This window comes from Delphinapterus leucas, chromosome 1 (assembly GCF_059928025.1).
Source record: "Delphinapterus leucas isolate spDelLeu-1000000601 "Yukka" chromosome 1, BTC_Dleu_Yukka2, whole genome shotgun sequence".
NCBI lineage: Eukaryota > Metazoa > Chordata > Mammalia > Artiodactyla > Monodontidae > Delphinapterus > Delphinapterus leucas.
This window is the reverse complement of record NC_143129.1, coordinates 137216991-137239547: the sequence shown is the minus strand read 5'-3', so window position 1 is coordinate 137239547 and position 22557 is coordinate 137216991. Positions and strand designations below refer to the sequence as shown.

The 22557-nt window shown below is 35.3% G+C and overlaps 2 protein-coding genes across 7 annotated transcripts in view; one reads left to right on the top strand and one right to left on the bottom strand.

Annotated features, from left to right (window-relative positions):
- The first annotated feature begins 70 nt into the window (after positions 1 to 70).
- USP1 (ubiquitin specific peptidase 1) lies at positions 71 to 12538 on the top strand. Of its 4 annotated transcripts, XM_022581254.3 has the most exons (10): positions 440 to 1090; positions 1703 to 1811; positions 3198 to 3436; positions 4703 to 4823; positions 5371 to 5475; positions 6023 to 6183; positions 7420 to 8099; positions 8756 to 8926; positions 9844 to 10045; positions 11032 to 12538. In XM_022581254.3, the coding sequence occupies exons 3-10, from the start codon at positions 3267 to 3269 to the stop codon at positions 11765 to 11767; spliced, it is 2346 nt and encodes a 781-aa protein (XP_022436962.2). In that variant the 5' UTR covers positions 440 to 1090; positions 1703 to 1811; positions 3198 to 3266; the 3' UTR covers positions 11768 to 12538. The 4 variants fall into 4 exon arrangements, with proteins under 4 accessions (XP_089777732.1, XP_089777733.1, XP_022436962.2 ...); XM_089921606.1 differs by lacking the exons at positions 440 to 1090; positions 1703 to 1811 and adding an exon at positions 71 to 204; XM_022581253.3 differs by lacking the exon at positions 1703 to 1811.
- DOCK7 (dedicator of cytokinesis 7) overlaps positions 9222 to 22557 on the bottom strand; it is a 212821-nt gene continuing 199485 nt past the window's right edge. For 2 of the 3 annotated variants that reach the window (XM_022581248.3, XM_022581251.3), the window contains 2 exons: positions 18089 to 18256; positions 9222 to 15200 (listed from right to left, as the gene is read on the bottom strand). In XM_022581248.3, the coding sequence (XP_022436956.2) occupies positions 15158 to 15200; positions 18089 to 18256 (211 nt within the window). In that variant the 3' untranslated portion in view covers positions 9222 to 15157. The remainder of the gene's footprint in view (positions 15201 to 18088; positions 18257 to 22557) is intronic. The other variant, XM_089921600.1, reaches the window with a different exon arrangement.

Here is a 22557-nt window from a genome sequence, read left to right as displayed (position 1 = left end):
GCACCCTCGCTGGCGTCCTACCTTCGAGGATTCACAAAACGCAGAGCGAGACTTAACAGTCCGCAGCGAAAGCGCGCACTCGAGCGCCAATGAGAGCGGAAAGAGGGGAAACGCGCCTGAGGAACACTCTGAGGAACAATGATTGGCTGGAGCCGTCCTCTCTTCTTTTTGGTATTGGCTGGACTGCCTTTCCCCGCCCACCAGGTGGGTTTTTTGTCTAGGTACTTCTGATTGGCTCCTCCTGGGCTGCGGGGGGCAGGATTGGGGATTGTTCATCGCGGATTGGTGGATTTGAGCACCTGGCGGTAACTTCCCGAGCAAGAAGCCCGTCCCATCTCTCTGTCCCGTCTCCCGACCCGTACGCTACCCCCTCAACTCTCGCGCACGAATGGTTAAAAAAAAAAAAAAAAAAAAGGATGTGAGGCTCGAGCCCGCCAGCCAGGCCTCTAGCTTCTAGCGCGCGCCCTCAGCGAGGACCCGCGTGAGCTGCCCGTGACGCTGCCTGCGCTGTTTGAAACTGCAGAATCCGTTACCAGCTTGGGCAACTACCGTTCCGGCTGGTTCCGGAGCCCGTGCGTGCCAGGAGGGCTAGTGGCGGTCGTGAGGTGGCTCTAGCCTTTCGCGTCTCTGCAGCCTGGAGACTAGAACCGGCACTTTCGTAGGACGCCACCTCCAATCGCAGCGCTGGCGCGGGCGGAGGCTAAAACACAAGGGTCCTGAGACTGAGGAAAACGCGCCAAGTTCCCGTCGGCGGTGGAGTGAGGAAGACCCCAGCGGTTTGGGTGCCGGGCGAGCGGAGCCGCTTCTGGCGCTCCTTGCCGTCCCGGGGCGGGGACGGGGGCGGGCGCGGTTGGGCGCCGCTTCGGGGATGTAGTCGGTGCCGGCGCCAGGCAGGACCGAGCGGCAGCCCGGGTTCCCGCTCTTGAGAGCGAATGGTCACTCCCCTGCGGGGAGGGCGATCCAGCCAGCTTTTCCGTGGGTCGCGGGCCCCCTCCCCGCTCGGGGCAGGGGCTCACCTGTCGTACCCGCCCTCAGCCCGGTTAGACTCGTCGGCGTCACCGCCGCGGACCTCGCTCTGGGCCATGACCAGGTAAGGAGGGCCCGTGGAGGAGGGGCCGGTGCCTGGGCGCCGCGGCAAGTTCGGCAGGAGTCCGAGGGGGCCGCGGGGAGGACCCCGGCTCCCTCGGTGCTGCGCCCCCGCCCAGCTGCCAGCCAAGCTGTCCGCGCAGCGGGCGGCGCCCCCTCCCGCCGCCGCTGGGGACTCAAGGCAGGTGCGGGCTGGGAGTAAATAGGCCAACTCCGCGAGCTGTGATTCTGCTTAAAGACGCCGCCCGCCGGGCTGGTGCCGCGTTTGACGGGCACGGGCATCATCACCGTCCCGTTATCTTCTCACTTTCTTTTCCGTTCCTAGAGTTTGCGGGATAAGGAGAAGAAATGTTTGCGCTCACGTTGTTCTGTGTCGGTGATTGCTAAATTTTACCGAGCAGTTTAACTTACTTTTTCTACAAGTATTTAGAACGGCACGTGTCTTAAACCTTTGTCGAGGATGTTATTCTTGTTTTACATTTTTCGTGAAAAGTTGAGATTGAGTCGTCCCACCTTACAGAGGAAGAAACTTGAAACTAATGAGACTTAGTGTTCACACTGTCATTTGTCAAGAACATTTAATGTTCTATTGTTTTTTCTGCGAAACTTGATTTAGAGTTACGGGAGAAACATTTTTGATGTAACAACCCCCAGTGATAAGGACAGCCAGGAGCAAGAAATGGTATAGCAGAAGATACGCCTCCTGGTAAAATGTTATATTCTAGGTAACGTTAATGTTTAATCATTGCTTTGAGGAGCCCGGAGGGGTGGTTTATTGATTAGGATTGATAATGTTATTTCAGCTGCTTGGTCATTGTTTTTTTTTTTATATTTATTTAAGTCCGGTTACTCTGTTAGAGAATCCAGTTTCCATCATTTATTAGAATTGGCTCCCAAGGAAAAACCTTTTACAAAAATCGCTAATGCCTAGAGATCCCTGACACTTCAGTGCAGGCTGGTTTATCATTCGTGATAGCATTTCATCAGTAGCATTAGTGGCCAGGAGAGTAAATTGAGTTGGAGGGGGGATGGGGAAATTGGTCGGCTTTCTAGTTATTCCTGAGTTGTCTCAAAAAGGTGGGTTTCACTGCCGTGTCTGTCAGTGTTGTGAATTCCCAGTTCAGAGGCAGCCAGGTTTTCGCTTATGCTTAAGGATGAAATTTAGTTCGTCTTGTTAGTCTCTACCTATATTATATTTTAAAGTCATTGCTGAGTTTTTGGACTCTTAGGTGATTTTCTGGTAATACTCGAGTCAGATAGTAATATCTTCCTAATGAAAAATAGGACTAAAGTGTAAAATAACTACCACAAATAGAGCCATTTTTTTTTAGTCCAAAAGTTTTATTTTAAAACAGGGAAGAAAGTTTGCACAAGGCAAACTTTTCTTCTTTCCTACTTAAAGCAGTATCTTAAAAAATTCTGTAGTTAAAAGAAGTTTGGAAAGTCAGTATATTTTGGTTTCTAGTGCATAAGAATTTGATATACACAAAGTGCAGCAATTTTTTACACCATTATCCCAACTTTGTGTATAGTTTATTACTTTTCACACAAGTTTTTAGGTGCAAACTTAACACTAGATCTAGGCCTTTCCTTGTATGCAGATTATACTTTAAATAGACTTTATTTTGTATAACTAGAAAAGACCTTGGAAGGAGAACTCAGTCACTTCTAGCACTCCTTGGATTTCCCATTCATCCCTCTGTTTCCCACTGTGTACTTCAGAATTAGAGATGATAGTTGCTCAGTGTTTCCTGAATGAACTAATAATAAAGTTTTTACCCCTTGATGATACTACTTTACCATTACTACTACTACTACCAGTAAAATGGGGTCTACTACTAAAATGGGGTATTTTGTGATGTGACCCTTAATCTAATAGCAGGCTAGTAAAAGTTCAGTGTCTTTTTTTTGTTGTTTGAGAAAGTTAAGGACAAATGGCAACTCCTTCATATAAGCAATAAAACATTGACTGCCTGTTATTGGCAGGCATTAGATTTTCAAATAAAAAGTTCTAATTAATACCATTCCTTGGTAAATTTGTTTTCAGAAATGATGATTTTATTGCCTACAGCCGATAACTGAAAACTAATAATCTTTTCTCTGATTAACAGATATGATTGGTGATTACAAGGTCCCTGTATAAATTAATTCTTGTCAACTCCTTGGGATTTGAAGAGAAAATGCCCGGTGTCATACCTAGTGAAAGTAATGGGCTTTCAAGAGGTAGTCCATCAAAAAAAAACAGACTTTCCTTGAAGTTTTTTCAGAAAAAGGAAACCAAGAGAGCCTTGGATTTCACAGATTCTCAAGAAAATGAAGAAAAAACTTCTGAATATAGAGGATCTGAAATGTATGTTATTTTCAGTATATTTCTGTACTTTTCAAGATTCCGCATCAGTGAAAAAGCAGTGAACTTGGATTGATATCTGCAGTCATTCTGACCTGATAGTCCGTAGCGGGAGATAAAAAAGCACACATTAGGAGACAAGTCTAGCAGTGTGTAATAGTAGAAACAGGATAAAACTGGTGGTTCCCCACAGGGATCACATCACAGTTCACATTATAACTCATTTAAATTGTGCTCAGCCGATTAGGCTAACTTCGAGAAATACTAATTGACTAAAATTATTTTTCAATTTAAATTTTAGTGCAACACACTTTATGTAAGGATAAAGAAGTTCATGGGGGACAGTTACCTGACATAAACTTTGTCTTTGTAGTCATACCTAGTATATGAATTCTCAAACCTGTTGGTGTACAATTGCAAATTATATTTAAAATAAACTTAAAAATAAGAAATGCTTTTGATACAAATAAATCCTTCAGTGACTGAAAAGAAATCAGAACAAAATGGAATGCTTTACTCCACCAATAGCTGCTCTAGTTGGAGTCTATACTTGCTCCGTATTCAGCACATAGGCACTCTGCTATATGACTAATGTAGATTTGCTCCCCTGTATAATTTCCTAATATTTACCAATAATCAGTTTAGGAGATTGTGTGAGAACCTTTTGCTTACCAGCATTCGTGCCTATAAATACCTTGAGGTATTAGAGTTATAGCTAGCAGCTGTAAAATAAATAAAAATGCTGTGAGGACTGTTTGTTAAACTGAGGTAAAAGAGTTATAAACTTGAACAATTCATGTTTAAGTGAGGAGCAGCTGTATAAGTATCTTCATAGACTCTGTTTCCTCTTAATCTTTTGTGAACAGAATCTGACTTAGATAGTGCAGCCTCTCCCAAATATTGTCATATTCAGGTTATTCCCAGGTTTCTATTCAGAGTTAAACTACTTGATTAAAATGTCCTGTTGGCTTAACAAATCATAGTACCAATTCTGCAACTTTCTGCTCTGTAAAATGGGATTAACAGTCCTTTAATGGAATTGTTTTGAAGCTTGTTGAGTGTAATATTTTTAAAGTGCTTGTAAAACTTTTATTCTGGGTGTATAGCAGTTTTTGCACCTGTACAGATTAATTGTCTTAAAATGCCATCTGAATAAAATCCATATACTTTTTGGATCATACAACTTTTGGGAAAAGACTAAATCTAGGGAAGTAATATTTCCACTTGAATTCTACTTCCTTATCCCTTTCTCTTCTTTGTACTTAATAGTGATCAAGTTGTTCCTGCAGCACAGTCCTCACCTGTCAACTGTGAGAAGAGAGAAAACTTGTTACCGTTTGTGGGACTGAATAATCTCGGCAATACTTGTTATCTTAATAGTATACTTCAGGTAAGTTGACAATTTTTCTATATAATAAAACTTTAGGAGGCAAAGAATGATGTAACAATATTTTCTGAGAATTCAGGTTATTGGAGGATTTCAGTTGTCCATAATACTGTCTTTGTCTTTGTAAATAAACCAGAATGGAGTAAAATAATCATGATTCTAAATTGCACATTACAAATTTCCGTTGAGGTAAGAGAAAATGATATATTAAATAAAATTGGGATAGCAAAATTGAGTAGATGTTGATTAAATTGAAGATACCAAACTTTTAGTTTTTCTGTCCGATTCCTGATTCTATGGTGATATGTATTGTAACCCTTGGAACTATATCTGTTTTGTGTTGTATCTGGTCAGGCTCAGTGCTTTGTTGCACTGAGGGAAGATAGCAGGCTACTGTAATGAAATAGAGAACAATTTTTGACACACATCTTAATCTCAGAATTTTAAGTAGTGCACATATGAATATACTCTACAAAAAGCATGATAGTGTTTTAATGATTTTAGGTATATTGTTTGTTCAGTAAATACTCAAGACAATCTCACTTTATAGGTATTATATTTTTGTCCTGGTTTTAAATCTGGAGTGAAGCACTTATTTAATATTATTTCAAGGAAGAAAGAAGCCCTAAAAGATGAAGCCAGTCCAAAAGATAAGGTAAAAATAAAATTAATGGAAATTCACTTGCTTAGAAATGAAAAAGTAATAAATACAGAGAGGATTTGGGAGGAGAATGACAAAGATTATTTCTCTTAACAAATTACATCTGAGAATTAAATTTCTCATTGGCAATTATTTTTCATTCTTGTGGGGTAAGTAGCTAACTTGATTACCCCCTTTTATAGTGTTTTCTCCAGTCCTCTAATTTACTGTTTACCAGTAAACATTGTCACACACACCACTGTCACAACATATCGTACTCTTTTACCCCATTATTTATCTGCTGTTTTCAAGTTGACTCACTTTTACTATTTAAATAAATTTAAAGAAACCTTTGACTTATGTAATTAGAAAACCATTATAACCCATGTAATAGAAAGTAACCAAAAATATGCTTAAAATTTTTTTAAGTTTATTTTGTATACCTCCAGAAAATTAGTGTTAGAAATTAGATTTAGAAAAGCTAGTGTTGTCTAGTGAGAAAAAGAAGGGGGAAGGTACTTAATTTGTTCAAAAATTAAAATGTTTGTGTGTTTCTTGACAGGGAAGTTGCAAAGAAGATTCTTCAGCAAGTTATGAACTAATATGCAGCTTACAGTCCTTGATCATTTCAGTCGAACAGCTTCAGGCTAGTTTTCTCTTAAATCCAGAGAAATATACTGATGAACTTGCTACTCAGCCAAGGCGACTACTTAACACACTCAGGTATAGTCTATTATATAATTTTAGGATTCCAGTTTAGCTCATTCTCTCTTTGGAGGAGAGTGACATGTGAACAAATGGGGGGAATAAAGGGCAAGGAAAATGGACACTACAGATCTACAGTCCTTAATATCCCAGAGGCTCCAAAGACTGGAAATTTTTTCTCACAGTTGGTACTAAATTCATTAAATCTGAATTTGTGTGAGGCTGTTTATAGTCTTTATTCATATTTATCTGCAATGTGAATATTCATACTCTTTTCTGTAGAAGTAGTAATGTGTGTAATTATGGGATACTGCCCCTGTTATGTTGGTGATACATATTTTACCTATGTGCCAGATTCTTTTTTAATCTGAAAATTCCTGAATTACCAAACACATTTGGTCCTAAGGATTTCAGATAGGAATTATAGGTCTATATTCAAAATACGTTATATAAAAGAACTGTAAATTCCAAGTATTCTATTTTTGTTGTATGTACTTAGAAGAGAAATATTAGTTAACTGGATTAGATTTCTTTGTAGTATTATCTTAAAAAATGAAACTTTATCCTATATACAGGATAGCCTTATCCAAAATACTACAGGGTTTAAGTCTTTAAAAAATTAATCGTTTAGGTTAGGAATAGACCTAGATGTAACACATTGCCATACATTTGTTAAGAGGCAGTGTAGCGTGGTGTCCAGGAGCAGGTTTGAATCCTGACTTCTGCATCTCTGTGACCTTGAGCAAGTTATCTGTAAATAGTGGTGATATGGTACTTACCTCATAAGGTTATTGTGAGAATTATACAAATAATATAAAAAGTATTTTGAGGGAATTCCCTGGTAGTCCACCAGTGGTTAAGACTCTGTGCTTTCACTGCTGAGGGCTGGGCTTCGATCCCTGGTCGGAGAAGTAAGATCCCACATGCCATGTGGCAAGGCCAAAAAAAAAATTATATATATATGGCATTTTGCATAAAGCATGGTACACAGTAAATACTGTATATGTATTAGCTATTAACAATAATATTTAGAAGATCAGAGTATTTATGATAATGAAAATCAGGTTAAGTTTGTTTTTAGTTACACGTTTAGGTAAGGAGTTTCAAATTAGTAGCTGAATTAAATGTTTTTGGACTTTCAAATAATTTATGATATCCCCATAAATGAATTCATTTCTGTATGGAGAGGTGGATTTTGTTCTGGTATTATATCTTCAAAACTGGAATAGATGAAATGGAAATTTTTATTTATAGGGAACTCAACCCTATGTATGAAGGATATCTACAGCATGATGCACAGGAAGTATTACAGTGTATTTTGGGAAACATTCAAGAAACATGCCAACTCCTAAAAAAAGAAGTAAAAAATGTGGCAGAGTTATCTACTAAGGTAGAAGAAAAACATCAGAAAGAGGAAATGAGTGGTAATAACAACATGGAGATGGACAGTATGAGGCATTGTGAAGACTATAAAGAAAAATTGCCAAAAGTAAATGGGAAAAGAAAAAGTGACACTGAATTTGGTAACATGAAGAAAAAAGTTAAAGTCTCTAAAGAACACCAGTCTTTGGAAGAAAACCAGAGACAAACCAGATCAAAAAGAAAAGCTACAGTTGATTCATTAGATATTCCTGCTAAAATAATCCCCAAGTACATTTCTGAAAATGAGAGTGCAAGACCCTCACAAAAGAAATCAAGAGTTAAAATAAACTGGTTAAAGTCTGCAGCTAAGCAACCCAGCATTATTTCTAAATTCTGTAGTCTGGGTAAAATAACAACAAACCAAGAATCCAAAGGACAATCTAAAGAAAATGAATATGATCTTGAAGAGGACTTGGGGAAGTATGAGAATGATAATACAGCTAATGGTTGTGGACTTGAATCTCCAGGGAATAATGTTATGCCTGCTAATGAAGTTAAGCCCATAAACAAAGGTCAGTATAATTTATTCTTGGACATTGATAGGTAGGATTAACAGATGCAGAATTGAATTTTCTCTTCTTAGATCCATATACAGTATACTATCTGGCTAAAGTTTTAAGAGAAATTTAACACAATGTGAACTGGTGTTTCAAGCACTACACTTACATGTATTTTTTGTGTGTATAAATCTCACTAATTTTAAGGTAATATTAATTTATGTTTATAAACTAGGAGAGTTCATCTTAATGGCAAGAGAATATTTTACCCCTTTATATATACAGTATTTGACATAAACTCATGAAAAATTGCATTTGCTAAGTAGTTATACCATACTGGATTTCTGTTTAGGTTCACACAGATCTCAGGGAAAATTTGTAGAACTTACATGACTAAATTTCATCCTTTGGGGTATCTTTAGGAAGGGAGTTAAGAAGACACACATGTGTTGAAACTGTCTTTTTTTAGAGATAACAGTAATTAATATTCAAAATTATCTTTACAGGGAGTTTATATTTCATGAATAAGTCACCTCTTAATGCCAATAAACAAGTTTGAGATATGAAAATCAGCCTTTTAGCCATGATATACTTTAAATGGAATAATGGTTATTTGGGCTGTACTGAAAAATTCGTCTGTATAGATTTGTGTTTTCCTTTTTTTGTTTTAGGTGCAGAGCAAATTGGTTTTGAGCTAGTGGAGAAATTATTTCAAGGTCAGCTGGTATTAAGGACTCGTTGCTTAGAATGTGAAAGTTTAACAGAAAGAAGAGAAGATTTTCAAGACATCAGTGTACCGGTGCAAGAAGATGAGCTTTCCAAAGTAGAGGAGAGTTCTGAAAGTAAGCAAAATCGGAGGCTTGCATGGACTATGGAATAATTAGAGTTTTCCTCAACAAAACACAGTTTAATAAGTAGCTTGTATAGTTATTAAGAAAAAACTCTTTTATGTCTTTGGTATAATAAAATCTTTCTGCCTGTATAGCTACACTTGTCAGTAGTTATTAGCATTTGGAAAATTCTGGCATCGTTATTTTTTTACTTTTAATTTTTTTTGCGGTACGCGGGCCTCTCACTGTTGTGGCCTCTCCCTTTGCGGAGCACAGGCTCCGGACACGCAGGCTCAGCGGCCATGGGTCACGGGCCCAGCCGTTCCGCGGCATGTGGGATCCTCCTGGACTGGAGCACGAACCCGTGTCCCCTGCATCGGCAGGCAGACTCTGAACCACTGCGCCACCAGGGAAGCCCTGGCATCTTTATTTTGATGTGTAGAGTATGTTATAATGGGAAGATGGAATGCTTTACCAAGTTAATTTTTGGGTACCTGAATCTCAGAGCTACTGAGGATATTTTTGTTAACACCATATTTGAGCCAGTGTTTTTTCTTGTATAAACCACAAAAAGTGTAGTAATGCCATGGGAAGTGATCATGAGACTGGTTTACTTGTTCAGATAATGTAAATTGACTATTAAATATAAAGTCTTTCTCACATGGAGTCAGAGGGTAGGGCTTATATTGATTTTGCTGTCCCTGACCTCAATATTTTTTGGCTGACCAGATATAAATATTTAGAGGTATGTGCACTGTCGATGAACTTACATGTTTGTGAAACTAAAAAAAAGAAATCTCTTTAGTTATTATTTGGGGAGGATTAGTCAATTAAAATTGTATGCTAATTCTGAACATAAAAATTTGTGGCTTAAGTTTTTAATTTCTGAGAGATTTTTCATTTGTGAGTGACAGGATTCTCTTGTGTAGTTTCTCCAGAGCCAAAAACAGAAATGAAGACCCTGAGATGGGCAATTTCACAGTTTGCTTCAGTGGAGAGGATTGTAGGAGAAGATAAATATTTCTGTGAAAATTGCCATCATTATACTGAAGCTGAACGAAGTCTTTTGTTTGACAAAATGCCTGAAGTTATAACTATTCATTTGAAGTGCTTTGCTGCTAGTGGCTTGGAGTGAGTATTCTAAAGTTTTGTTCAAAATGCTAAGATAGTAAGGAAACAGTACAATAGTGTAATAGAAACTACTGAAATGAAGTAATTTACAAATATTGCCTTAGAAAAGTTTATTGTTTTATTAAGTTTCCCTGTAAAAACGCATCAAGTTTAAATCCTTCTGGTATGAATGCATATGATTTGTTCACACATTTTTCATTTTCATTCCTTATTTGATTATTTTAATTAATTGATTAAAGCAGGAACCAAATTTCATACATACATCAACATTTTTTTGAGGTGAGCAAAAAAGCAAAATTATTTTAGTTTTAAGGTAAGTAAGCCAGGAAATAAAACTAGTCTGAACAATTTGAGAGATTCTTCTGTAGTTGAAAATTTAAATATCTGAAAGCAATAATAAATATTAAAATGCCAGTTACATTTTAGATAGTCTTTTTCTGACATGTATACATGTCATTGTAGATTTTATTCCTTTCTGTATTAATCAGTTGTTTGAAATTACCACGAGAGCTTACCAGTAGCTCTCCACACATTTTCTTACGCCAGAAGATGACAGGGTCCTTTCTTTCAATGGCTTTTTCCTTTGCTACAGTACAATTTTATTTTTTGTCCCCAAATCTTGGTTGTAGAGACAGACTTCACATTGAAATGACTTACTAAGTATAAAGGAAAAGGATTTTGAAGATCAGTGCTTTTTTTTTAATGCCATTTATTTTCTTATTGCACAAAATTAGGAAAATAAAGAAAATTAAGGGGGGAAGTGCCATATATCCTTCACAGAAGCACCTGAATATTAGTACTTATTTCAGTATTCTTTGTGTAAGTATTATACAAAATTGGGGTCTTGTTTTTTACTTTGTGTTTTATTCATATGAGCAGTAAATATTAAGGGTTCATTCAGACTTACTTGGTTTCACACTGGGGGTAAAACTGAATATATATGAAGTGGAATCCCAGAAAACCTTTTTTTTTCCCCCCTTCCAAAGGTTTGATTGTTATGGTGGTGGACTTTCCAAGATCAACACTCCTTTACTGACACCTCTTAAACTGTCACTAGAAGAATGGAGCACAAAGCCAACCAACGACAGCTATGGATTATTTGCAGTTGTGATGCATAGTGGCATTACAATTAGTAGTGGGCATTATACTGCTTCTGTTAAAGTCACTGACCTTAACAGTTTAGAACTAGATAAGGAAAATTTTGTGATCGACCAAATGTGTGAAATAGGTAAGCCAGAACCATTGAATGAGGAGGAAGCAAGGGGTGTGGTCGAAAACTATGACGATGAAGAAGTGTCGATTAGAGTCAGTGGAAATACCCAGCCAAGTAAAGTTTTGAACAAAAAAAATGTAGAAGCTATTGGACTTCTTGGAGGACAAAAGAGTAAAGCAGATTATGAGCTATACAACAAAGCATCTAATCCTGATAAAGCTGCCAGTACAGCATTTGCTGAAAATAGAAATTCTGAGACTAACAATACTAATGGGACCCATGAATCTGATAGAAACAAGGAATCCAATGACCAAACAGGCATTAACATGAGTGGTTTTGAAAACAAAATTTCATATGTAGTGCAAAGCTTAAAGGAGTATGAGGGGAAGTGGTTGCTTTTTGATGATTCTGAAGTGAAAGTTACTGAAGAGAAGGACTTTTTAAATTCTCTTTCCCCTTCTACATCTCCTACATCTACTCCTTACTTGCTATTTTATAAGAAATTATAGAGTGAGTGTATTTTCCTTGTGTATATATTAAACAGACCTGGACAAACATCGGTAAATTGATTACATCAAAAAGTCTTTAGCTTATCTTTTGAAGCTATTGGATATTATTGGTTTCTCTGGGTTTTTATATAAATAGTAAAATTTGAGTTATTGAAATCCATGTTAATTTTTAGAATTCATTTTCCTTAGTGGAGACTAGTGATTGATGCATTAGCTTCTGGGAACAAACTTGTATAGGTTCTTAACTGAATTATTCAAAATGGAAGCATTTAAACACTTTGAATTTACACCTATCTTTTGTGTTTGCTTTTTCAAATAAAGTGCTTGTATTTGTATCTCCATATTTTGGAGTACTTATCTACATGATGTTTATAGGTTCTGTGGTTTTTCAGCTAAGAAGCAGAATCTCATTTCAGTACATTTAGTTTTGTAAGTCATAAAGCCAGATCTTGGATGGGCTGTATTAGAGGCGCGTGTATGTATTCACAATAGTGCACATTTTGTGCCTTCAATCACTTTGAAAAGCGTCTCAGAAAACCTGAAGAGTCAGTCCTCTTCTATCTTCACAAGAATTTTATATGTATTTATGAAAATGATTCTGTACCCTAGTAAATCTTTTTCAGTGTGGACTAATTTGTATCTCTTCATAGTCATACTCTGCACGATCTGTATATAATGCATCGAACTTAGAGGTGTGACCTTAAATTTAACTTTTTTAAAAAAACCAGGAGGTCAATAAAATTTAAACTGCTTAACAACTGTGTATACAAATGCTTGAGGATTTTTTTACTTGCATATTTTTTACCATAAATATAGCTGGATTCTCTTAAAAAAAAGTGTGTGTATATATACACATACTATACACACATATTATATATATATATAGAAGAGAATAAACATGCATAATTACCTTTAATAATACTTTCTGACATTTGGAGGTGAAGAAATTGTATTTCAAATAGGAGAAATTGTGCTTAGTCCATCTGAATTGTCATACCTAGATACCCTTTAGACATATAACTATGGAATCCAAAACTGGAGAACTTAAGGTGAGGCTTTGGGCACACAAAAAACTTGGTCATATTTTCACTTTAAATATATTAAATTGGTAAATGATCGACTATGACTTGTTAAAGGACATTCTTGATATTAAGAATATGAAATATAATTCCAAAGAATAGATAACTCTTGGAATAACACTGTTATACACTACTTCAACAAATAAGAAAGAGTACCTGTCAACTAATAAACTACACAGTTAATGTCTTACACATTCTTTCACAAGATGGTGTGATGTAAAAAGTCACAGTCCTTGCCACTTTCTGTGTTCAGGATCACTAATGGAACTTTTAAAAAGGAACAGCCCTGAACACTAACCATAAGCAGCTGAGGGAGTAGGAGTCACTAACAGAACTTTTAAAATGAAACAGCCTTGAACACTACTCATAAGCTTCTGATGGAGTAGTTCTAGGATAGAACTAGGGCTTCTGTAACACTCAAGAGACAGCCCAGAACTATACTAGTTAAGAACTAGTGTAGATTTCTGATACGAGAAAGTTTGTTTTAAGAAAATTGAAGAACACGGTAAGTTAGGAAGGAAATGTTACACCAGTGTTTTAAGAAAGGAATCCTCTTCTGATTTCACGTCAGACAATTAGTCTGATAATTAAATCGTAATTATATAAATCTTAAAGTTCTTGATATTGTCCCTGAGATAGGTGACAATCCAAACTCTTACACAGGTGTAACTTTATGAGAAATTACCTAGGAATTACTTAATATTCTTCCCCCCACCCCCACCCTAAAGAGGGAGAGAGTATGTAAATAAGTTACCTTTTCTTTTCTGTTTGCTTTAAAGAGTTTCCGTTCTTGACTCTGCCTTTCCTTACTGACCATCTGGATCCTCTGTTCCCAAATATATATTTTTGAGGTTATGCTTTTCTGACTCCTACTTCACCTGTTGTGGTCCACCTGTAGACTCACCTGAAAAACCTTTCTGTGATTCGGTCTTTGAATTGATCTAGGTAAGAGGAATCTGAGATAATACTGCCTGTTGTAAAGGTAGGCTGGAGCGGGGAATATCAGCCGTCACATCTACGCTCTCAGGAGAATGAAGGTACCATATTCGATCAGTTCTTAAGTGATTCATGTAAGTGATCAGTAGATCAAAGGGATAGATTACAAGTGATACCTTTCTATAAGTTACAATACTGCACAAAGAAAAAATGTTCAAACACTTCCAGAAATGATTAATATGCACTTCCTTGGAAAAACTTGCCAAATAATTGAAATATATGTTGGAAAAAAACCTGCATTAGTCTTTCATATCATAAAGTTACAATTTTAAATAATTAGCTCTTAATTAACAGCTAATTTTACCTTTTATACATACACTTTGTAAAATCTATACAAGAATCAAAAAATAACTATACCTCATTCAGCTGGTAGATTAAAATCAAACACCAGCTCTCTTATTTTTATGGGGATGTAAGATAAGTTTAAAGCAGATTTCTAATTTACCAGTTTAGAACACTAAAAACTGATGAAGTGACTGTCTTGTTTAATTTAAAACAGGAATCATTCATTTTAGTTGCTACGGGTCTGCTTATACTACTATCATTACTATAATGTTGAGAGTCAAACTACTGTCACTGGTATTAGCTATCCCAGTATGTAATCGTTATTTATAGACAGAAGTTATCACGTAAAGTTTCTTCTGCAATTCTAAATCCCTTTTTTGTGTGCCTAAATGGAAAATACCTTAGAAACCAGTTTTAAGACTTTACAAACCCGTTATCAATAATTTATTTCCACCCATTAATTTATTCATTTATTTAATTTTGGGGCTATTATCTGGGCCCATAAAGTGTCAATTATGATTTTCATTTTGCTATTTTTGGAACTGTTTCTTGAATCAACTAACTTATTCTCTGCTTTTGTCAGTAAAAAAATTTTTTTTAGTCTCAGTAAAATTAGTGTAAACATTCACATATTTAATAGTACCTTTAAAATAAGAATTACTACATTTAAAATGGTTCCAAAACGAATCTATAAATGGTAATATAAATTAAAAAATACAAACTTAAAGTAAATAAATTTAACATTAGCTATGGTATAAATAATGGTAAATGTAAGTGTACCTTTGAGTCATTAAAATGTCTTAAAAAAGATAACAGCATATTACCAGAACATTAGAAACCACAGCCATGATTCTCAAACTTCAGCGATCGCCATTTGATATTGTTTGGCCACTGCATTCTTCCATGAGTAAATTAATACTATAATTTCCAGAATTAAGTCCCAAGTCTTTTTCAAAAGTTCTTAAATTCTTTTCACACTCAATGTTGAATACATGGCTTTTTTCAAATGAATAAAACAAGTGCATTTATATTAGAGATCCATTTTGCGCAGGCTCATTCGACTGAAGGAATCCCTGGAGAGAAAATGAAAGGATATAGTTATAAGTAAACAATTTTTATATAATCCTGTAAAATATGTTTACATGCTTTCTTTCTGCCAATTATCTCAAAGTTTTGCCACCAAAAGCTTATTGACTTTAAAACTTTTTTTGCCACCAAAGCTCTTTTAACACTTCAAGTTACATGCTTATCCTACACACTCTGCCTTATATATTCTAACTTGTAGAGTTCTCTATAGATTAGAAGTATATTATAGTAACCACTCTATCCAAGTCCATTGATCATTTATTCATTTGTCCAAAAGATATATTAGGTATTATGATTAAACAAGAACTAAGGGATAATGGGAGAGATTTAAGGAAAAGATTTACTTGGGGTTTAATTTAAAAGGCAAAATGCAAGTGTTTTACTTAAAATATTAAATTCTAAGTCTTAAATCAGTGGTTCTCATTTTTTTGGGATTTAGGTCCTTTATACACTCTTAAAAATTGAGGACCCCCCCAAGGAAGCTTTTGTTTATGGATTATATATTGATATTTACCATATTAGAAATTAAAACTAAGAACATTTAAAATTATTTTATAAAATAACCTGTTACATGTTACTGTAAACAGCACTGTTTATTAAAAGTAATTTGCAACAGTTTTAGAAGAGTGGCAGTCTTACATATTTAACATCTGGCTTAAAAAGCCTAGATTCTTTTTTTTTCTTTTTTTTGGTACACGGGCCTCTCCCGTTGCAGAGCACAGGCTCAGTGGCCATGGCTCACGGGCCCAGCCGCTCCGCGGCATGTGGGATCTTCCCGGACCGGGGCATGAACCCGTGTCCCCTGCATCGGCAGGCGGACTCTCAACCACTGCGCCACCAGGGAAGCCCCTAGATTCTTAATATCTGCTTCTGCATTCAATCTTTTACATGGCACGTAGTCTCTGGGAAAGTCCACTGTACTCTCATGAGAGAATGAGCATGAAAAAAATATTTGGCATTAATATGAAAATTTGTTTTGACTCAGGAACCTCCTGAAAAGGTCCGAGGGACCCGTTGCATGGGTCCCAGATTATACCGTGAGAACCACCATCTTAAAACCTCCTAAGCTTTCTGCAAAATAATATTCCAGATTTTGTAAATCAGCAAAATAAAAAGTTCAAGTTCTACGGGAATTTTATTTTCTAAGTGCTGAAGAAATTAAGAGTGAAGAGGATAATTCTTCAATACTTAATGTATTTTCCTTTTTCCTTAAGCTGGTTTGTTTTGCTTATCTTTCCTGCCATTAACGTTAATAGTCCCTTAAGGTTTCCAATCTCCAGGAAAGGAGAGGACAGGTACAAAGAGATCATGTTCAGCTTTGAATCTTGAAGCTTGGTTTTTTCCTGGAAAATAGCAGTCTTAAAAGAGTGTTCATCAAGAAAAAGGATTTTCTAAATTCCAAAAAACTGCCTGCAAATATTAAGAACTAAAGCTTGGAGGAATAACCATCAGAGAGGAAGGCAAAACTCAGGGTAATGGTGTAATGGAAAGCTTCCTTCAGATAGGAACAATATTGTCCATTGAAAGGAGCTGGAGAGATTTGATGGAAGTGAGACTACCATTAGGAGACTTCCTGACTACTTCAGGGACCCAGCACCCCATCCCAGGACCTCTCACCAATGACTGTAAGACTGGTGGAGGTGGGTAGAGCAGCAAGAAGTAAGACATTCCAAAAAGATTGAAAGGGAAGCCCAAAGTGGAGGGAACTAGTGTTGCTTCCCATCAAGAATTTCAAGAGGAAACCACCCAGGGTGTCTTGCATCACTGTAAGGATGGTGGAAGCAAAATATAATATATTCTGCCAGAGAAAGGATCTAAAACAGGCCTCCTCGTCTCCTGTTCCTGTAGATGGTCTGTCTACATGCTCCCTGTAGGGGACAAGACATACAGCAGGCACTTGGTATACATTTTCAGAGGCCTAGAAGTACACAAATATTAGATCACTGAAGAACAGGGAATATTCTCATTTGATCAAATAGCTAGTTAAACTTTCTTCTGTAGTATTATTATACTTTGCATTTACATTCCATTTATATAAGCAACTTCAAAGACCTTCCAAATATTAATTGATCAGGTAAGTACAATTTAATAGCTTCACTGCCATAATTCAAAGAAAAGGGTGGTAAAATATTGGTGCCACAACAATTCAATAGATGTATGTACATTTGGACTTCAAAATGCAAAGAAGGCAGTTTACTTTTAGCAGTTAACATGCCCTGTCTGGAATTCAGGGGTTAAAAGGATAAGCACTGTCCTTGGAACTTCACATGCCATTTAATCTCCACAACAACCTCGTCAAGGTATTATTTTACAGAGGAGAAATCTAAGATTAAATTATCTGCTCAAGTAGAATTATGGTCAGTTGTAGAAAATTCCAGGTTACCTCCACTTCTAATTTTATTTGTCACAATTAGAAAGTGAAGAAAAATAGTGAAGTCGTCTTGATACTCAGTGGGGTTATCTGTTTTAATACAAGTCTAGAAGAACATACTCTATACTATTTACTGTCAGGGATAAGGGAAGTGAATACCTGGCTTCAAGTATATTCTAGCAAATTCTCTCATAGAAATACCAGAAAGTGTGACAGGACATTAAAAGGAACAGTTCTAGGAGGCCAGACTTATGTGTGGTTTCCTGGTTAGTATGAGTTCTTAAAACAACTTTATTATTCTCTTTATTACAGAAAGAACTGACTTTTATCTTGTAGGCTGATTCAGGTATAGATGATGAAAGGCTTACATAAGTTGAACTTGTTAGGTTTCAGAAGACAATATTTGAAACCATTTAATAAAAGTTAAATAAATTCACTTTTAAATAGTTAAAGCAGATTTCATTTTTCTGAAGATATCCAAAGTAATAGAAAAAATAAGCATACCTGTGGCAGGTAACAGGTAATACTGCCTTGTATAACTGAGGGATCTTTCTGTTTATCAGAGGCTGTAGGGCCTCTTTAAGGCGATGATAGTTTCTCTCCAGTTCCCTTTGATACTCCTTTTGATCTGGCCCAATTAAGCTCTTATTTTTTCTTAAGGCATCCTCACACCTAGGAAAAACAGTGTGTTATCAAAAGAGTTCTTCTGGCATACTTTTAGGGCATGCATATATATATATATATATATATATATATTCACCATGACAAGGACATTGAGTTTTTCAGTTGTATGTAAAACATCCTCTCTTGCAATTAGGTTTAAAGCAGGGAACAGATGATCAACAGAGTTTCTTTAAAATCTAACATCCGCTTCCAGTTTTCACAATTGAAAATTATATATACTTTAATATTAAATCTGACACCCTTTTTTCCCCCACACATCACCACTAGACTAAAAGTTCTTTAAGGGATGTAACCGTACTCATTTATGTAGCAACAATGGCATCTCGTACAGTGGTTTGCCTTTATTCAAATAAATGTTTCTTAACAACTGAATAGATCTGATAATATCTTTTATCCAACTTATTCAGATATTTAAGAAAAAATATCTGGACTCCAACAGATAAATGGAAAAAGCGTGTTTTAAAAAAAGTATACATATCAATACTTGTAGAATGCAGCTAGAGTGATACTTAGAGGAAAACATATAGCCTTAAATGCTTATATTAAGGAAAGAAGACTAAAACTGAAGAGCTAACAAGCAACTTAAAAAGAACAGAATAAACTCAAAGTATAAGGAACGGAATAAAATGTTAAAGTATGATAGCTCTATACTAAAAAATGCAAAAGTTGGTTGTCAGAAAAATCTAAAAAAATAGACTAAGCTCTGGCAAGAATAAATGAGAAAAGGCCAAGTATCCTCTTCTAGAAATAAAAAACGGGACATAAAGTCAAATATAGCATAAGTTTATAAAGGCACAGAGGATATTATGTACAATTTAATGCAAATAAATATGAAATTCTACTTTTCTAGATCAATTACCAAAAACATTAAGCAAAAAGTATGAATAAAATTTATTAAACAAAAATATGAATAATCCTAAAACCGTCAAATCAGTCAAATCACAAATCTACCCACAAAGAAAACATAAACATGCAAATTCTACTAAACATTCTAAGGACAGATAATCACTTTGTAACACAACTATTCCAGAGTATATAAAAAACTATTCCAGGGTGTAAGGGGAAAAAAAAACTATTCCTGAGAAGAGTTTCAAACTCATTTTTCAAGGTTGGGATACCAAAACCTAATGGGGGCTATAAGAAAATACTTATAATTCAATCTCACCCATGAAAACAGTTGCAAAACTCCCAAACAAAATACTATGAAACTGTTCTAACACCATATTACATCCCTACTCCCCACATACAACCCACCTGATAAAATTTTAAAATTTGTCATGATAAACTTTTAGCATAACTACAAACAGGTAGGAACTTCTTTCACCTAATTAAAAATATCTACAAAAACATGAAGAAAACATTATACTCAATGCTGAAAAAATTTCTTTTAGATCAGAAACAAGAAAATGATGCCCTCTATCACTATCCCCATTCAACACAGTAATGGAGGTCCTAAACATTACTGTAAGAAAGAGATTCTACAGACAAATTATTAGAATTAACAAGTGAATTTGGCAGTATTCTCATGTAAAGCATATAAAATTCAACTACATTTCTGTATGCCAGCAAACAGAAAATATAATTTTAAAAGATACCATTAACAAAAGTATAAAAATATTAAATACCAAAGAATAAGTCAAAAGATACGTAAGGCCTCTACAAAAAAATTAAAAAAAAAAAAACATTCAGAAGATCTAAGTAAACGGAGAAGTATACCATATTCATGGACTGGAAGAGTCAATTCTCTTCCAGTTGATCTATAGATTCAGATTCAGGTTATTATTTGGGGTGGGGTAGAGGGAGAGATATATTGATTCTAAAATTTGAAATTTATATCAAAAGGAAAAGGGCCAAAAGTAGTCCTTGAACAAAATGAGAGGAACTGCTCTATCATATATGGAAGTTTATTATAAAGCTGCAGTAATTAAAACACCATAATATTAGTTCAAGGAGAGATAAGTAAACAGTGGAAGAAAACAAAGATCCTAGAAACAGATGCACACAAAGTGAGCACTTGATGTGTAATAGTGCAAAGCAGTGGAGAAAGGGTAATCTTTGAAATAAGTGGTGCTGGGTCAACTGCACATCCATATGGGAACAGAAATCTGACCCCTATCTTACATCATATTCAGTTACCAGTACAGACAAAAATCAAACTGATCCCTTCCTTGAACCATATACAAAAATCAAATTTAAGCAGATTTTTTTTAAAAAGTAAAAAGGCCTTTTTTGCCTTCTTGCCCTTTTGTTTAGGCTATATTGAATTTTAGAGATACCATTATATTGACTTTTTAGAAGTCAACATAGAATGTTACTCTGACCTCAGGTAAAAAATTTCTTAAGACACAAGAAGCAATAGTCATAACAGAAAAGACTGAATTATTTAACTATATTAAAGTTAACAACTTCTGTTTATTAAAAAAAAGGTGCTAAGCCCCAAATTCAGAGAAGGTGTCTATGATATTTACAAATGATAAAGCATTACATATCCAAGAATATGTAAATACTCTTAGAAATCCGTAAGGAAAAGAATCCAATAGGAAATGGCAAAAAAAAAAAAAACAAAAAAATAACTTGAACATATAACTTTACATCTTGCACGTGACAAGATGTCCAACCTCACTGGTAATCAGGGAAATGCAAACTTAATCCATAATCACATAATCATTCCACACCCACAAGATTGGTAAAAAACTGTCAGACAATATCAAATATTGGTGAGGTTACATAGCAATAAGAACTCTCTCAAACACTACCGGTGAGAATGTAAATCTGGCTTCACACTTTGGAAAAAGATGTGACATTATCTGGTTGAAGTAGAACCTATGAACCAACAACACTACTCTTAGGTATATAAGCCCTAGGCTATCTCTTGTACCTCCAGAAGTAGGTAAAGAAATATTTGAATAGTATTCTTTGTAACTAAAAAACAACAAAAAACAAAAACCAGGAGACAGCCAAGATGTCCATCCACAGAAGAATGAATAAATCATGGCACATCCATTCAATGAAACATATAAAATAAATAAAGCAACATTTATTACAGCAATATCTCACAAACATTAAAAATAGCAAGTCACAGAAGAATATGTACACTCCATTTACATAAAGTTAAAAAACATGCAAAACTAAATAGTGTAATAGGGATATATCCATTTATGATAAAACTATGAAAACAATAAGGAAAATGACAAATATGAAATTCATGTAGTGGTTACCTCTGAAGGAAGGGAGGGTGATAATATCAGAAAAGGGCATGTGAGGAGGGATCTCAAAGCAATGATAATGCTCTGTTTCTTAAAAGCTGGGTGGCAGGTACATGACTTTTTCCTCCCTATTCTTTAATAGCAAATGTTATAAATACTATTTTGAATCTACTCAAGATTTAATGAAAACAAGTTTTAAATGATAAGCCCCAAAATATAAAGAGTAAATGCAAGAAAAAGTGTTTATTGTTTTTAGGAATAAAAGAATGCAAACTGAAGTACCATTTAAACTGATTAACAAGAGACACCCTATTTAAATGGCATTACTTAAAGTAAGGTGTACTGTGACTAGTACACTTGCATTCTTGGCACTGTTAATATTTAGAACCTTTTTGGAATAGACTACATATGAGGGGCCAATAAAAATGTTTATGTACTTTGGCTCAGTCATCTCATGCTTAATATTTTAATTCAACAAAAGAAAAACGATACATTTGTTAACTATACCACACTTAAATTCAACATAAATTCAGACATTTGATGAGATAATATAACTATTAGAATAACAGTTTTAACTTTAATTGAAAAATAAGAATTTAAGATAATATGTATATTATAACTGAACTATGGTAAAATATATATGCATATTGGCATAAAAATATATACACACAAAAATTAAAAAGGCAGTATTGGCTATGACTTGTAAGGTTTATATCATGTAGTTTGTTTTGTTTTTTTCCTTTCTGTAATTTAAAAGGAGAAAACCTTCTCTGTGGTAACCCTTAAGGAGACCTGCAGACTACAGGGCTTCATTACCCTATACTAAATATACACAAAGAGGAGGACACTTGTTTTAGAATCGTAGTCATGGTAAAAATTCCAAAATAATAGCAAGAAAATAAGCATCTATTATTAAATGTCTATGACCTAAAGAAGTATGTATTGTTTCAAGATCATCTGGCTCACAAGCACAGCAGGGATATTTTGGTTCTTATTTGAAACCTCCCAAATAATAAAATTAATGTTAGAAATAAATTTTTAAAAAATTTTTATTGGAGTATAGTTGATTTACAATGTTGTGTT

Coding starts and splice junctions, on each gene's coding strand:
- USP1 (XM_089921606.1), top strand. CDS start 3,267: ATGCCCGGTGTCATACCTAGTGAAAGTAATGGGCTTTCAAGAGGTAGT. Junction 5,476..6,022: donor AAGCCAGTCCAAAAGATAAG/GTAAAAATAAAA, acceptor GTTTCTTGACAG/GGAAGTTGCAAAGAAGATTC. Junction 6,184..7,419: donor CGACTACTTAACACACTCAG/GTATAGTCTATT, acceptor TTTTATTTATAG/GGAACTCAACCCTATGTATG.